We start from the raw sequence: 15722 nt of genomic DNA, 5'->3' as shown, positions 1-15722 counted from the left end.
TGCAATGTGTATTTGCCACGGAATGTTGTGTATATTTGGTGCAATATGTATTAGTATGTAATGTGCTTGCACCAATATTTCTGTAAGATTTTGTTTTACATACCTTACTGAATGTTAGTAGTTTTAACTAAATGCATACATTTACTTACATTTCTTTATGATTTTTTGAGTTTGATTGAGGAGCATATATATCCTAAACTATATACAACAAGTTGCTATTAACCAAGAAGTCAAGGATAGAAGTGTTTAGGCAAATGATGTGCTACAAATTGAAAAGCAAATCAAAGAGAGCTTCAAGCATGAGGAAATCTTGATGGAGAAACTTCTTCACCATGAGAAGAGATGAAATTCAAAGCAACTTGTATGTGAAAGAAGCAAAGTCATAAATAAATAATATAGTGTTCAAGTTTCAGATTGTAATATGCATAAATAGTTTTTGGGATTACTGTATAAATGCGTTGTTTCTAAAAAAAAAAAATGGTATGTAGAAATATTATCTCTCTGTTTCTTTGTATATTTCACAACTTGAAAAAAAATACTTTTTTTTTTTTTTTTTGTACTGTGATTAAGTAGATTTTAACCAGAGGAATATGTTCTTCAAGTTTAAGGACGCATTTGGAGAATCCTAAATAGGTTCTTCAAGTCCATTTATGTAGAAAATGTCACATAATACTCATCATGAATACCTTGTACTCAAAAGAAAACAATAGCATCAAAAGATAATTATTCATAATGCTATTGACATTCAGCAGTGTCAATACACATTATCCAAAACACAAGAGTAGTTTTATAATTTATTCGTTAACATAATTAATTCAAAAACGGAAGGAATCCAACCGCAAAAGATTGAAATTGGCGCATGGGCCTTGCGCACTATTGCAGGGGAATTCAGGAAAACAGGTCTCCTAATGGAAAATTCTGGACTAAAAGTGTAGGTAGTGATAATTTGCTAAACTTCAGAAATGTGGGCCTGCTGAGGTTTCTATGTTACGTCAAGCCCGCAATCGAGTTGAGTGGGTACCAAACCTAATTCGAGCCCAATTCTTAATACTAATCCGAACAACATCCGGATAGATACGAATGAGTTTCAGAAGAATCCTACTATAAATACATTAAAAAAAGGCCGAAACCATCAGCTCATCTGGTCTCATCTCATAACTCAAACGCAACGGAAACAGAGAGAAAAAAAAAAACCCGAAAGAGACTCACTCGTCTATGTCCCCCAAAAAATGTCTCAACTTAGCCAAAGCCAGCGATGGCGAAGAAAGAAGGCATCGTCTGGTTCGGCATTACTGCCCTCTTCAGAAGCATAAGAAGCACAGGTGTGATGGATGCGTGATGAAGAAGGAGAAGAAGAAGAAAATAAGAGTATCAGAGAAGGTGAAGAAGACAACGAAGAAGTTGAAGCTGGAGGAGGAGGAGGCTAAGAAGTCACTCTACATATGTTTCGTTGAACAACGCGAGGGTGGGAGCGTCGCTATTGTTGTTCGTACCATCAAATTATCCGACTTGTTATCCTCCGACGATGAAGAATTGCAATTGCGGCAAGTGGCTTATAAGGCCGGGGAAGATGTTCCCGATTTTGTTGGTTGTGCTGTTTTCGGCTCCCAAATCATTTTCGCCGGTGGCGTGAGCCCCAGCTTGGGTTCCGGTCACAGATTTCCGCCATTAAGTTGTGAACTCTGGAATAGAGATGTTCATGCCTTCGAGGTTCATGACAATGTTTTCAGGAAGATGGATGCGACTTTACAGACAGGGAAATTTTTCCCTATGATGGTGGAGCTGGGCGGGAAAGTGTACGCTCTTTCCTATAAGCTGATCGCTGAGCCTCCATCATTCGAGGTATTTGACCCTAAAATAGGCCTGTGGAAGGGTTTGCCCCAACCTCCATTTTTCCAACCCAGATCTCCATATGACTCTCATACTTCCTTCTTTTATGCAATTGCCGGCACCAAGATGTTTGTGTCCCATGACAAATGTCCGGTGTTCTGCTTTGACGTGGCGCACCCAGACACAGAATGGAGACTAGTCCCTACTATGTGTGGCGGCGGCCCTTTTCCTTTTATGGGCAAAGCTTTTGTCCTGGACCTGCCGGAGCACCATGATGACAAGAAGAAGATCATGTTTGCTTATATTCATGATACGTGGCGGCTGGGAGTTTATCTTTTTTCCTTGGAGGAAGGTCAGGAATCCATTGCACAGATTGGTTATTTGAAGCTGCCATGGTGGCCTTATGAATTGGGTTCGGCAGCAGGCTGTCATTTTGTCCACATAGGAGGTCAGAAAGCCTGCATTCTTATCACCCAATTCAACCTTCCTTATGGTGAAGGACCTGACTATAAGCCCGGGACTCATAAGAAGCGGGGGGTTGCGATACCGTTTCAATTTCAAGTTGATATCACTAAGGTGGACAGGGACGAGAAGAATTGTTTCACTCTCCAATTCATGACTCCTCGCACCTTCGAATTCCAGACCAACCCATCCACTTTTCCTCTACCTTTTACGGTTGGTTGCTTTCTGCTGTAATAAGTTTGTTCCATTGCTTAAGATATGATTCTGGAAGCAGAGGGTCTTAGAATTAGAATAATTTAGCGGTCTGTATTTGTATTGTGTATTCTCCTTTATCAGATAGACAGATAATCGTTTCACTCAATGATAATATTATTTTCCTTCTCCTGATTTGGTTGCGTGATGTTACAAGTATCGTATGCCCAAGAAGAATTGCTGTCGAGACGAGCTGTAATTTGCATTGTTTTTATGCAGTGGTAGTGGCAGTTTATTTTAATCTAGGTGCAATATGGTTGTTTTATTTTAGCAATAAAACTATCTGTGCCTTAATGAAATATGATTTTCCTTGCTCATAAGTTGTGGAAATATTTGATTATTCAACTATGAAGGAAATATTATGTATATCCATCAGTTATGTGATCTTGCAGGATGGGATTAATTGTGACTGTGTTGTGAGCAGTCATTTGCATATCCAAGATTCAAACGGCTTTAACTTGTGCCATCAGAGTTGTTTAGTTATCGGCATTGTTTAAGCTTTGATCAAACAAGATTTGGAACTTTTTGTTCAGCATGTGTATCAAAGAAGTGAAGGCATCTCCATTTGGAAGGATCTGTAAGGAAAGTTTGTATATATGACTTCGGAGTTGCAATTATTTTGCAAGGACAGAGAATCACAGAGTGCCAGTTTTAAGTTAGGAGGATAATATTGCAGTACAAAGGAATTGGAGACAAGTGGGAGAATGCCTTATTTACAATAACAGTGATTACAGGTTGGAGATTCTGATATCAAGTTCGCAGTGGAACCGCTCGAGTTGGCTTGGTTTACAGTGGGGTTGGCCAGGTTTCCTGGTGCCTTCTGGTGTAGTTCTCTTCTTACATCATGGTATACGTATGAAACTTTGTATACTGAGAAGTGGTGCATGGAAGGTAATTTGTTCATTCTCAAGTCGTAATTAAGTGGCACACACTCAGAAGAAAATTATATTTGCATTAATGTTTGGAGTCTTGTGCTAGTTGAGTTCTGTTTTACCTGATTTTCGGTTATAAGTAGGTAAGATGGGTATTGATAGGGTTCAAGAGTTGAAGCTGTAACTGGATTTGAGTTCCACTGTTTTAAGTCTAAGAGGACCAGTGATATCTATTTCCAGTGTAGTTCATAGTCTTGTGTGTGAAATTTGTAGGATGCGTGTGCCACTATCTATACAGAGTATACATGCAGTTAAGTAGGTAAGGCACTGAGTTATTGTGTTTGGACCCAAGCTTGCAAGTAATCTTGTTGGGAGTCATGCTTGCAGGCAAGGTAATTTTCTTTTATAGCAAAAGCTATAACAGTGTAAACTAAAATTAAAGGTTCTGCCATAACTATAGGTACCAGTAGTCTGAGAAAAAGACTGCTGACTGGGAGAAGAGGAAGAAGAAGATTCTTATTTGTGCATCAGTTCTTGCTTTGTGTGGTACATGGTGTTGGCTTGCCCATTTAAGTATTCATGTAACTTAATGAGTATCAGAAGGCTCTTACAGAGTAGGATTGAGGATTTGATTTTGGCTTGCCTCAGAAAAGAAATGAACATCCAATTATCAAGATTTTTCCTTCTTTGTAGTTTCGCTCTCTCAATCCCCAATTCCCCTACTCAGAGATCTCCAATTTCTAGGGTTTCCCCCACCGTCAGATCCACCGCCCCCTCCCTCAGATCTCCTTTGATCTACTTCAACCATGGAGGCGATTGAAGAGTTGTTGCAACTGTCAGACTCGATGCGTTAAGGCCAGGCCATCCTCGCCGACGAAGACGTTGACGAAAACTCTACCGCCTCCTCTCGCCGCTCCTCAATTCCTCAACGTCGTCGGTCTCGGCAATGTTGTAAGTCAACCGATGCCTTTTTTGGTTCGATTCACTGCCAATTCGATCTCTTAAATATACCTTGTTCTCTGTTTCCAGTCCCCGATCTTTGAATCTACACTTTCTCTTCGGGATCTTAATTCATGTGCGGCTTTTCCTCTCTTTGCTTCTGTCTCTAGCCCTGGACTTAGCCTAGCCTAGCTCCCAAATAACGAGATTTGAATATAAAATCAGTTTGTTAATATTTGTATCACAGTATGCTTACTCTGCTATTCAGTATGTTACAGGAAGCCAAGTTCATCCATCGCAGGTATTTAGTTTAACAATAATATAATGGTCTAATTTGTGGTTTATGCTATGTTTCTTATATTTGCAGTACTGATAGCTAGAGTGTGGATCGTGCATATCGAATTATCATGGGCAGAATAAGGTCATTGTATATAGATTAATGACTTGTGCGACTGTTGAAGAAAAGATATACAGAAAACAGGTAACAGATTGCTTTTTCCCTGTATTTATACTGAGTGGGTATATATAGTATTTTCCATTTCTTAGATTATTAACTTTGGGGCCTGGGGTCTCTGTAGATTGCTGCAAATGGAAGTTGTGAAATTTTCAATTTATATCTGATCACTTAAATGCTTTTTGTCTCTGTGTTTGACACAACAAACATTCTTGCCCTTCTGCTTTGCTGTGCTATCTTGGCTGGTTTTTTGCCTGTTTCAGTTTATTCTATAGCATGTGTGGATCCATTCTACTTCATATTTTGAAAAGATTATGTATAACAACATTGGATTAACTCATCAAATTGTATTGTTAGATTTACAAAGGGGGTTTGTTTAGAACTGCAACTGAGCAAAAAGAGCAGATTCGGTACTTTAGTCAACAGGTAAATGCTTACAAAGTTGTAATTGGTTCTATAGCTACTGTAAAGATCCCTACCACTAGACAAAGACCGGGTTCTATAATGCTATTTTTTAACTTTTCAGGATCTTCGTGAACCTTTTCAATCTCCCACAACAAGGTTTTGATGGTTCCCTTACTCAGAAGCAGCTAAATGAGGAGCATGATCAGCAGCACACAATGTACCAACATTTATGATATGTAGCTATGACATCTTTATGATTAAAATCCCCATTTCCTAATGTGTTTTTTTTTTTTTTTTCAGATTATCTTGTGTTTTGTTACCAAATTTGGTAGGCAAATAGCAAACATAGACTAGGTAAACCAATATTAATTTTCCATTGCCTTAGACCTTAGCTGTATGATTCTCACTTATAACCGTTATACAAAATTATAGATTCTCACCTAAAATAGCAAAAATCTTAGACGCACTCATAAAATTTGCAATATTATTCTGGTTGTGATAGATTTTGGTTCAAAAAATGTTTCCTAGGCTATTGTGTATGGGGTTATGGTTTTATTATTACGGGTTCATATTGAAAATGAGTTTTGATAGTTTGAACTATATTCATTCAGTTGTTTTGCGATTCTACTATTTACTGCAGGGAAGAGACTTTACAAGCCCATATAGAATTCTTGGAAACTCAAGGGATAGCTGGTGTCAGTAACCACAGTTTACTCATCTCCAAGACAGCACCACCTCTGCCAGATGTCCCTGTAATCTTTCTTGTTTTCTGATTAAGAGTTTGGTCGTCTGCAGTCAATTGATGTGAGAGTGTCCATGTAATCAGTGATGAGAAGGTATGGATCTAGAAGATTCCAAATTCACCTGTGTGGAAGTGGATAGCTCGGTATAACTTAATCTCATTTTTATTTTTGTTCTGTAGAAAGTAGTGCAAAGATGACATTGCTTATGGAATGGTATACAATGACTGTTACTTATTTGCAAGCCTTTTGTTTTGTATATGGAGAAGTTTAGGCCATATGTCCCCTTCTCCCTACGCTTTGTACTCTTTTTATCAGAAATGAGAATTTTCTTTTGGTTACCACTTGTATTCTCATTGTGATAATTTTCTAGTGAAGAAATTGATTTATGCACATAAGAAGCAAATCACTTTTAAACTAGAAATTGAAGCAAAAAGAACGAAAACTCAACAAATTGATATAACAAACTGATGTCATAAATGACCAAGAACATCAGTTCTATCTATAGAACATATGTCTAATACTGATATATAAATCAGTTTCTTATATAAAATGATGTCACAATAGGAAACAAAATCAATTTTTTATAAACCAACCGATGTCTGGAGTCATTTTATACATCGGGACCTTATAAGAAACTGATGTCTAGAGTTATTTTTAACATCGGCTAAAAACTGATGTTTTTTTTCATGATCTTTAACATCACCCACTAAGACATTGGTAGATTTTTTTTTAACATCGGTTTCTGGCCGATGTTTAAGGCCAAAATTCTAGTAGTGGATCATTGTCCTATTATCATGCAATTATTCTCTAACAACTTTGTGAATAGGGAGACTACCCCTTTTTGCTTCCAAGCTATGTGGTTCTCACATGAGAGTTATGTTGATTTTGTGTCCAATACTTTGAGTTCTTTGACTGGTGATTTCTCTTCCAAAGTCAAAGCTCTTGCTATAGCTCTTTCTAACACTACTAGAATTTTGTTCATAGACATCGGCCCAGAACCGATGTTAAACTAATTTTCGACCGATGTCTTAGTGGGTGTAGAGAAAGATATAGACATCAGTATAAGCGCGTTTTTAACCGATGTCCCAGACAACAACCAACATCGATTCTAAAAAACAAATCGATGTATAATCGTTATAATCATCATATTTTTGTATGTTAGGTATGTCTAATTCTTCATATTTTCACATTTTATGCTTAATAAAGTATATCTCGAACAATACCTAAGTGAACATTTAAATCGATTACAATTTCAGAAATGATGTCTAATACACTCGTAGACATCAGTCTCTAAAAAAATTTGTTTGTTCGTGTCCATTTTTACGTGCATCTTGCCGTCTTATTCTCCAGAGAACGATGTATGTACCTTTAGGCAACATCAGTTAATCTATTAAGAATGATGTTTTATGTTACTAGGAACATCGCTTTTCGTTAGTTGAAACGATGTCTAGTAGTTTTGTAGACATCATTTCTATTTTTCAAAACCGATGTCCTGTATTTCATGGTAAATCGGTTTACTTTATAACAGCTGATTTGTACGTTGACACTAGATAACGGTCTGGTGTTTAGATATCGATGTGCATTGATTTTGTGTACATCGATTTTGGGGTGACATTTCGATATGTTGATATTCATGAGACATCAGTCCAGTTTTAGGTACTGATTTCTAATCTCTGAATTGACATCATTTTCTGTCATTATTGTTTTGTTCCCCATTTATATACATCAGTTCATATATATAAGAATGATGTGCAAATAATCATCTAGCTGCTGGTGGTGGGAAAATATTTTGAAATACATTCTCATCATTCAAAAATTGGGGCTTTCCATTAATTTTCTCATCTTCATTCATGATTCTACATAATTCACAAAATAAAACCCCAAAACCTACAAAGGCTAGCCTATAAACATATTAGCAACCAACTACAAAAGTTCAACACCAAACTTTGCTTCAAAGCAAAAACTAGTCTTACTCAAAATCATGTTGGTAGCCAAACTCTGTATATAATCAGCCACTTCAATACGTACAAAGTCGTCTCTTTGACAATTATATGTAGATGCCGGATCAACAAAGCAATGGTGTCAAATTCATCTCTTTGAGTAAGAAGTTCATGCAAGTACCTGTGTCAAAAGCAAAGACATGAAATTGCAAGCAAACTCGTTTTCCAAATGCAGCAAAACCCCATAATCCCATATCACCTTTCCACACAGTTACATTGCAAGTCATGTGTAAGCAAAGGGAAAAAGAAAAAAAAGGGAAGACAGCTGCAGCCATTACCTAGCTTCCATAGTTATGTATCAAATCAATCTTAGAGAAGACATTTATGTGTGGGAGCTCCATATGTATCATGGTTGATAAAAAAGAAGAAATGCAGTAACATACTTTGCAACGTCACTGCATATATGGGCATCAACTAAATGCGTTGCAGCCAACTGCAGAAAATCAGGAAGCCAACCAAATGAAGAGCAGAAGGCACATCAATCATTCATGGTCATGGTGAATGGTCAAAGCAACAATATCACAAAAGAAGAATATAATCATAACTTGAGGTTTAACTTCTTTATGAGTTTCATGATAATATTCCTGGTGTTGGAAAATCAAAGAGAAGATAGTGATCTGCAGTAACATTGATAGGCAGCAGAATGCTATTGTTAATTTTACCACTACTTAGGGGACAAACTACAAGAAGAATGCTAACATGCCATGTCATTTGAGCAACTTTACAATCAGCCAAATATATATGCTTGCGTAATTTCTGATTGTGGATTTCAAAATGCATCACTTATTATTTGAATTTAAGTATCATTGGTTGAACATTTCAGTATAATTCTGAGCAACCATAAGACTAGCTCCAATTTGAACTGATTCTTGATATAACAATGAAAATCACATACTAGCGAATTATACAAACGCTCAGAGAAGCTATCACAGAGAAAAGAAAAAAAGAGAAAAAGAAAAAAAAAAAAAAAAAAAAACACTATCACAACAACTCCAAGAAGCAGTTATGATGTATCATAGGAAAACAGTATAATAAAACTGCCCATATAAAGAACTTGATGGGAAAAGATAAGAATAAGGATAACAGAAGCCAGATGCACAAACCCTGTATTCAGAAACATTATTTTCATAATCTGTAAAGCACAAGATAAAATGAAAGTTAAGAGTATCAGGCTTAAGGATTCAAGGAGCACTCTTCTCCATAAAAAGAAAAAGAAAAAGAAAACAGGATTCAAGGAGCACAAGAAAAATGGTATACTTATATGCACATGTTTTCAGTGACATCAGTAACTAGCAAAATGAGAGACTTCCAGGGCCTTAACTGAGCTCCTGATATAGTCAGAAACAAGTAGAAATTTAACATAATCTACATAAATGTGCTTTTATTTATTTGTATAATAAACACACTTGAACTGACCAGATTGTGAATACCTACCCTAGCACCAATTACTGAACAGTTCTTTATTCAGGTCAGCCAGTGTTAGGTTGGGGTAAATTATGCTAAAGAAAACGTTTTGTATTATTCTCACATAGCCACTTTTGCAGCAGGACATTATCATGCACTCTGGGTACATAACACCTTGAAGAGCACATATCAACCCATTGTTTCCCATCTCGTTCCAGCTTTTCACTTTTATCGACTGGATCATCTTCAAAAGTCAAACCAGCTATACATATGTTCTTCTGCTAGTTGATTATCAGAAGAAGTCTCACCAAACACTGCCTAAAACTAACGGAAAAAGCAGCAATAAGCCAAATCTTTTCAATCTAAACTACTTCGACTCTTGGTAAACCAAAGAACATATACACTATGTTCTGAACAGTAGTAAAATCAGTAGTAATTTATAATTCGGGAATCCACCAAATTTCCTCAACTATTCTAATTTATTGGTAAAATATGTTTTCTTGATAACAACAAAAAGAGTGTGACCATATAAAGAAACAGACAAAATATAAAAAAAGACTCGCACAAGGAAATGGTTTTCATGAGCATTTATTTAAATATCTATATTTCTGCCGCACTTATGTAAGCATATGTATTGTGTAAAGAAACATGTATGGCAATAAAAATGACTTACTTTTTCCCTTCCACATCGACACCATGTACCAGAAACTCGTCTGCATACTTGGCAATGAAGTCTAATATTTCCTTGTCAAGATACACGTCACTGAACTTTTGCCATCTATCTGTGACAATTGCATATTTACCTTCCTGCACATAAAAGACCAGATACACATTAAGGCCAACGAATAAAAGAGGGGCTTGAATAAATTAATGAGATGGCGAATGTGTGACAGTTGCTTATTAGGCTAAAGCACAAAAGCCTATTATATATTAAACATGGTACTTGAAAATGCTTAAAAAAAAAAAAATACAATAGTTCCAGTAGCTTGCTGCAAAACTCGTCCACTGTGTTCTAGCATTCATAATATGATCTGAGTTTTAATAAACTGATATTTCAAAGGCAATAATTAAAACTGCTCAAGAATACGTAGTCTAATGAGGCTGCTTAGCCTCGTAAAGAAAGTGAACAAATGAAGGACATAAGACGTATAATTCTGGATAACTTCATACCCTCTTTCTACAGCTAAGGTCTAAAACAAGCCTTTCTTTTCCAACAACACGAACAAGATCTTTAAGCCTTTCAAGGTTTTGGCCATTATTAAATACATACTGCAAGAAAACCATGACAAGTTTTAGAAAATGTTTTCCTGATATTAATTGTTCTAAGAAATATACATGGTTTTTCAATTTTAGAAGAGGAGAAAAACAGAACTCACAGAAGTGACAATGACGTGGGTAGCCCCTTCTTCTATGTATTGCAAAGAATTATCTGAATTGATCCCACCTCCTACCTGAAAACCACCTAGATTATACCAGTCCTCGTAGCAAGTTCAGCAGAGGAAAATCTGTAAGTTTAAACATATCATCAATCATAGAGAACAAAGTGAAATAGCACACTCACAAGGTTTATACTAATCTCAGCATGTGCAATGAATAATGAGAAATCTGATCCTTTTGCAAAAGTTGGCACCTCTTTGATATCAATTTCCCTAAACCTCGTAATCCTAACTGATGCAAGTTAGAATAGTACAAACGCACAATAACTTCTTTCAACAAAATGTGTAACTTTCAGACCATGATCCTATTTACAACAAATAAAAATAATCATGCAGTAAACTCTGAGACCATGATGCTATTTACAACCACACATCCAGTAGATAAACACAAATGATATATCTCCTTAGTTTAAGAGTTGAATAAATAAAGAACAAAGCATGGTTGAGTTCAGAAAAGGATTTTACATGCAATATTGAACTGGAGGAAAATAAAAAACAGAGCAACTAATATTGCTGAAGGCCATACCTTCTGTGAAAGAAACCAGATTTCCAATCCTGTTGCGAGCAATTGAAACCGGATTTCCAAGCCTTCGAGGAAGCAAGCACATAGCAATACTAGATATAACTCAATCAACATAAAAATTACAAGTATGGCCCACCAAAATGGCAATAGTAAAGCTAAAATGAACCAGGTGTGAGAACATTGGCAAGATTTCGCACTCCAAATATTGAGTGGAAACAGTATAACATACTCAACCTCGTTCAAGATACGCAAAAAATAAAAAAGTTCACCTTTGAAAACTTCAGTCCGGATTTCCAAGCCTTTTGGGAGCAATTCAACCTTTGAAAACTTCACCTTTTCCCAATCAGCCCAACCAACAGCCCAGAACCTCTACCTGTAGAACATCACTATATAAGGAAGCAATGTTTGAGGCCTCTTCTGCTAGTGAGCTTCATAAATCACAATCAAATCAATACATCACACAACGAAATCCAGTTACAATCAAATCAAATTGCTCACATATTATGTATAGCTTCAATTCCACAAAAGTTAATCACATAAACACAAAAATCGAATCACCACAGCAAAATAGATCGATCCTTTACATATATAAAGCTCAAGATCAATCAAACAACTAATAAGAGCAATCATGAACAACTACAAAGTAGTTCTAGATTAGATTTTTATTTTCCTAAAATTAACACCAAAAACTAATCCAGATAACAAAATCTCTATACAAATAACACATACATGCCAAGCAATTTTAAAATTCCAAATATTTCAGCGAAACGGAGCAGAGCAAAACCTTTGGGGCTTCAAAGACAGAAGAAATCTGAGTGAGGCCGAGAGTGATGTGAGCAATTGTGTGAGCCATGTGCTTCTTCCCACTCAAGGGCGTGACTGCAAAACAAAGTCACAGACTCGGCGCGTGCCTTAGTTTCGTTAAAAACGAAGAAGAATATGAAGGTGAAGAAGATGAAGTGATTGCGATAAAGGAAGAATCCAGTGACACGACACTGGCCACCATTGGAGTCCCATCGGTGAGGACGTGAGGTAGTCGCCTGGAGTGTTTGGGATGACGTGGAAGAAGAGATCGAGGCAGGGGTTGCCGGTGGAGAGAAACGTGGCAGAGTCGTTCTCCGTCAGGCCCATTGGGAGGTCGTGCTTGGTTCCGACGTCGTTGAAATTCGCCACCATCAGGTCCACGAAGGATTCGCCGGTGGTGGGTTTGGAGTCGGGTTTGGATTTGGGTTGGGGTGGCGCGCGGAGCGGTGGTGGTGGGTGAGGGTTTGTGGAACTCGGGAGGACCGAGAATACTGGGAGGAGCCATGGCTCGATTTGTGTGAGCTAGCTACCTGTGAAACTAGGGAGGGAGAGAGAGGGAGATGAAGGAAGCAATGAGGAGCTCCAGAATGGCGGCGAGTTCGAGTGAGCTTAGGGTCCAGAATGGAGGTCGAGTTTGGGAGGAGATCTAGTTTGGGAGGAGTTCAGAATGAAGGAGGTCGAGGGAGAGTAACATTAGGGTTTTCCATCTGTTTCTATTTGGGCGCAATTTTTTTTCTAAGTGTGAAAGTTTTGAGTTTTAGTCCCCGCTTCTTCATTTCACTTAAAAACTTAGCGTTTTTTTGCAAAAATAGGTTCCCGCAAATTTTCGAACTAAACTTTTAACACCGGTCATTTTAAGAACTGGTGTTAATGACATACATTTAAATCGGTATTTTCGTAAAACGATGTTAGATTACTTTTTTACATCGTGGGCAAGTCTGACCGATTTAAAACATGTGATGTCTATGAACAGATTTCTAGTAGTGTAAGTGGAACAGAGATGTGTTTGGCCATCTAATTCAAAAGAAGAAGAGACTCCTAGCCAGAATTAGGGGAATACAAAAGGCAAGAGACAGGTTTGAAAACCCTTTCCTGATTAATCTTGAGGCTGATCTCATCCAAGAATATGAAGTTCTCAGAGATCAAGAAAACATGTTCTGGAGACAAAAATCAAAGACAAATGGCTTCATGATGGTGACAGAATAAACACTAGGTTCTTCCATCTTACTACTCTTGTTAGAAGAAGAAGAAATAAAATTGAAGGCCTTTTTGACAGCAATGGTAACTGGTTTACTGACTCTGAGTCGATGAAAAAGATTGTCGTTGATTTCCTCATTGATATTTTTTCTCAACATTGCTCTGATGATATTAGATTCCTAATTCCTTGGTTATTTCCTCATATTGACCAGTTAAGCTGGATAGCATTTGCAGGCCTATTACTCTACTGGAAGTCAAGGCCAGACTCTCTCTTTTCAATTGGTGGTCTTAAGGCTCCTGGTTATGTTGGCTTTCCTGCCATCTTTTATCAGCATCATTGGCAAATGTACTATTGTGAAATTTTTAAAATTGTTTGTGATGCCTTCAAATCCAGCTCAATTCCTCCTGGCCTCAACCACACAATTATCTCTCTTATCCCCAAGATTGATGGACCACAGCATATGGCTAATTTCAGACCTATTAGTCTGTGCACTACCATTTACAAGGTGATCTCTAAAATTATTGTGGCTAGAATCAAACCTTTGATGCAGCATTTAATCAGCCCTAATCAGGTTAGCTACATTCCTGGAAGACATATTTCTGATAATGTCATGATTGCTCAAGAGATGCTTTTTAAGCTTAAAAAGTCTTGTGGAAAGCTGGGTTTCTTTGCTTGGAAAGTTGATTTATCTAAAGCCTATGACAGGCTTAGTTGGAATTTTATTGAGATGGTGCTTTATGAAGCTCAATTTCCTCATTCTTTGGTTAAATTGATTATGCAATGCATTACCTCTACTAGCTTTCAGATTTGTTTTAATGGTGAATTGACTAATTCTTTCAATGCTCATCGAGGCATTAGACAAGGTGATCCTTTGTCTCCCTACATCTTTGTTTATGCATGGAAAAACTATCCCACCTTATTCAATCTAATGTTGATATTGGTCAATGGAAAGCTGTTAGAGCTTCTCAAGCTGGGCCTAAAATCTCCCATCTTTTCTTTGCTGAGGCCTCCCCCCATCAAGCTTCTATGCTTAAAAAGTGCCTTGATATCTTCTGCTCTTTATCTGGTCAAACTGTTAGTTATGAGAAATCTCTCATCTACTGCTCTCCCAATACTTGTAAGATGACTGCTTCTAGAATCAGCAATATTTGTGGCTCCCCTCTTACTAATGATCTTGGCAAGTACTTAGGCATGCCTCTCATCCACTCTCGTGTGAATAAGCACACTTATGCTGGGATTTTTGACAAAGTTCAAAGTAGGCTATCCAGTTGGAAGAGTAAGGTCCTCAGTATGGCAGGGAGACTCACCCTTGTCCAATCTGTCACGTCCTCCATCCCTGTGTATGCTATTCAAACTGCCAAGTTGCCTTTAAGTCTTTGTGACAGGATTGATAAATTAAACAGGGACTTCATTTGGGGAGATACTGAGGACAAGAAAAAAGTGCACTTGGTGAGTTGGGATACTATTTGCCAACCTAAACAACTTGGTGCGTTGGGAATCAAGAAACCTCTGACATGAACCAAGCTATGCTTGCCAAGGTTAGCTGGAGATTATTCCAACATGATGCTGGTCTATGGGCTAATATGCTTTCCAAAAAGTATCTTCAGAATAGTTGTCTGTTAGATGAGAATTATAACCCCCGCCCCCCCCCCCCCCCCGACTGCTCGAGTACTTGGAGGAGTATTGTTTTTTGGGGCTTCTATGCTTAGAAAGAATTTAAAATGGAGAGTTGGGGATGGCAAGACAATCTGATTCTGGTATGATCACTGGCTTTTTCCTTCTGCTCTCATCAACTTTTCTCTTCATTATGCAATTATTAATGCCCGTACTTACATAGGCATTTGCAAGCATAATTAGCCATAATGAGCCACGCTCATGCTACCGCCAGCAGTACCAACTCCCGCCAAAGGAGTGACCCACGGAAGCACAGCCAAACAGGCTACCGCCTGAGCCCCGGCTTACCCCCAGAGCACCGCTGACGCGCCGCCACGTGCCGCGCCAAGACAGCATCAGAAGCTCCAGAAGCTGGGAACTGAAGCATATCAGTCCCACATCGAAAACATGGAGAAGATCAGCTCCCTCCTCACCTATAAAAGGTTCTCTCTTCTCTCCTCATTAATTACGCATTTACTACTTACCTACCATTACTTTGTCAACATAAATACATTGACTAACTTAGGCATCGGAGAAGAGAAGACCGCCCAACGCGGTCTCCTTCTGACGCCCTGTGTATTTTACTTGACAGGTAGCGGAAGCTCTGAGAATATCACAAGTAGCGATCTGCCCATTGGATCAGCGTTAACCAAGGTTTAGCTACCGCTGAATCTTAGACATTAACATTGGCGCCGTCTGTGGGAATCCTTGAACAAAAGGCCATCCCACCACAATATCCACCATGAC

At 38.0% G+C, this 15722-nt stretch overlaps 1 protein-coding gene and 1 long non-coding RNA gene across 10 annotated transcripts; one reads left to right on the top strand and one right to left on the bottom strand.

Annotated features, from left to right (window-relative positions):
• Window positions 1-1147: 1147 nt before the first annotated feature.
• LOC133717275 (uncharacterized) lies at window positions 1148-6298 on the top strand. 6 transcript variants are annotated; one of them, XM_062143961.1, is made up of 6 exons: window positions 1148-2505; window positions 2937-3435; window positions 4723-4836; window positions 5167-5235; window positions 5336-5431; window positions 5515-6298. In XM_062143961.1, exons 1-2 carry the CDS (start codon window positions 1216-1218, stop codon window positions 3039-3041), a joined length of 1395 nt encoding a protein of 464 aa, XP_061999945.1. In that variant the 5' UTR covers window positions 1148-1215; the 3' UTR covers window positions 3042-3435; window positions 4723-4836; window positions 5167-5235; window positions 5336-5431; window positions 5515-6298. The 6 variants fall into 6 exon arrangements, with proteins under 6 accessions (XP_061999945.1, XP_061999944.1, XP_061999940.1 ...); XM_062143960.1 differs by having other exon boundaries at window positions 4161-4836; XM_062143956.1 differs by having other exon boundaries at window positions 2937-4367.
• A 2616-nt stretch (window positions 6299-8914) lies between these two features.
• On the bottom strand, window positions 8915-13107 carry LOC133717609 (uncharacterized). Of its 4 annotated transcripts, none has more exons than XR_009849805.1 (4): window positions 12105-13107; window positions 11324-11706; window positions 10738-10866; window positions 8915-10168 (listed from the first exon to the last, which is right to left on the bottom strand). It is a non-coding gene; the product is annotated as an uncharacterized LOC133717609 (long non-coding RNA). The 4 variants fall into 4 exon arrangements; XR_009849804.1 differs by having other exon boundaries at window positions 11324-11693; XR_009849806.1 differs by lacking the exon at window positions 12105-13107 and having other exon boundaries at window positions 11324-11412; window positions 11590-11879.
• Window positions 13108-15722: the final 2615 nt, after the last annotated feature.

The sequence above is a fragment of the Rosa rugosa genome, chromosome 6 (genome assembly GCF_958449725.1).
Source record: "Rosa rugosa chromosome 6, drRosRugo1.1, whole genome shotgun sequence".
Taxonomy (NCBI): domain Eukaryota; kingdom Viridiplantae; phylum Streptophyta; class Magnoliopsida; order Rosales; family Rosaceae; genus Rosa; species Rosa rugosa.
Note: the sequence above shows the minus strand (reverse complement) of the source record. Positions and strands in the feature narration are given on the sequence as shown.

Bases quoted from the DNA above. Each gene is read 5' to 3' on its own strand.
- LOC133717275 (XM_062143961.1), top strand. From the start codon at position 1,216: ATGTCCCCCAAAAAATGTCTCAACTTAGCCAAAGCCAGCGATGGCGAA. The intron at 2,506-2,936 runs GTTGGTTGCTTT...GTGATCTTGCAG, and splicing joins CTTTTCCTCTACCTTTTACG to GATGGGATTAATTGTGACTG.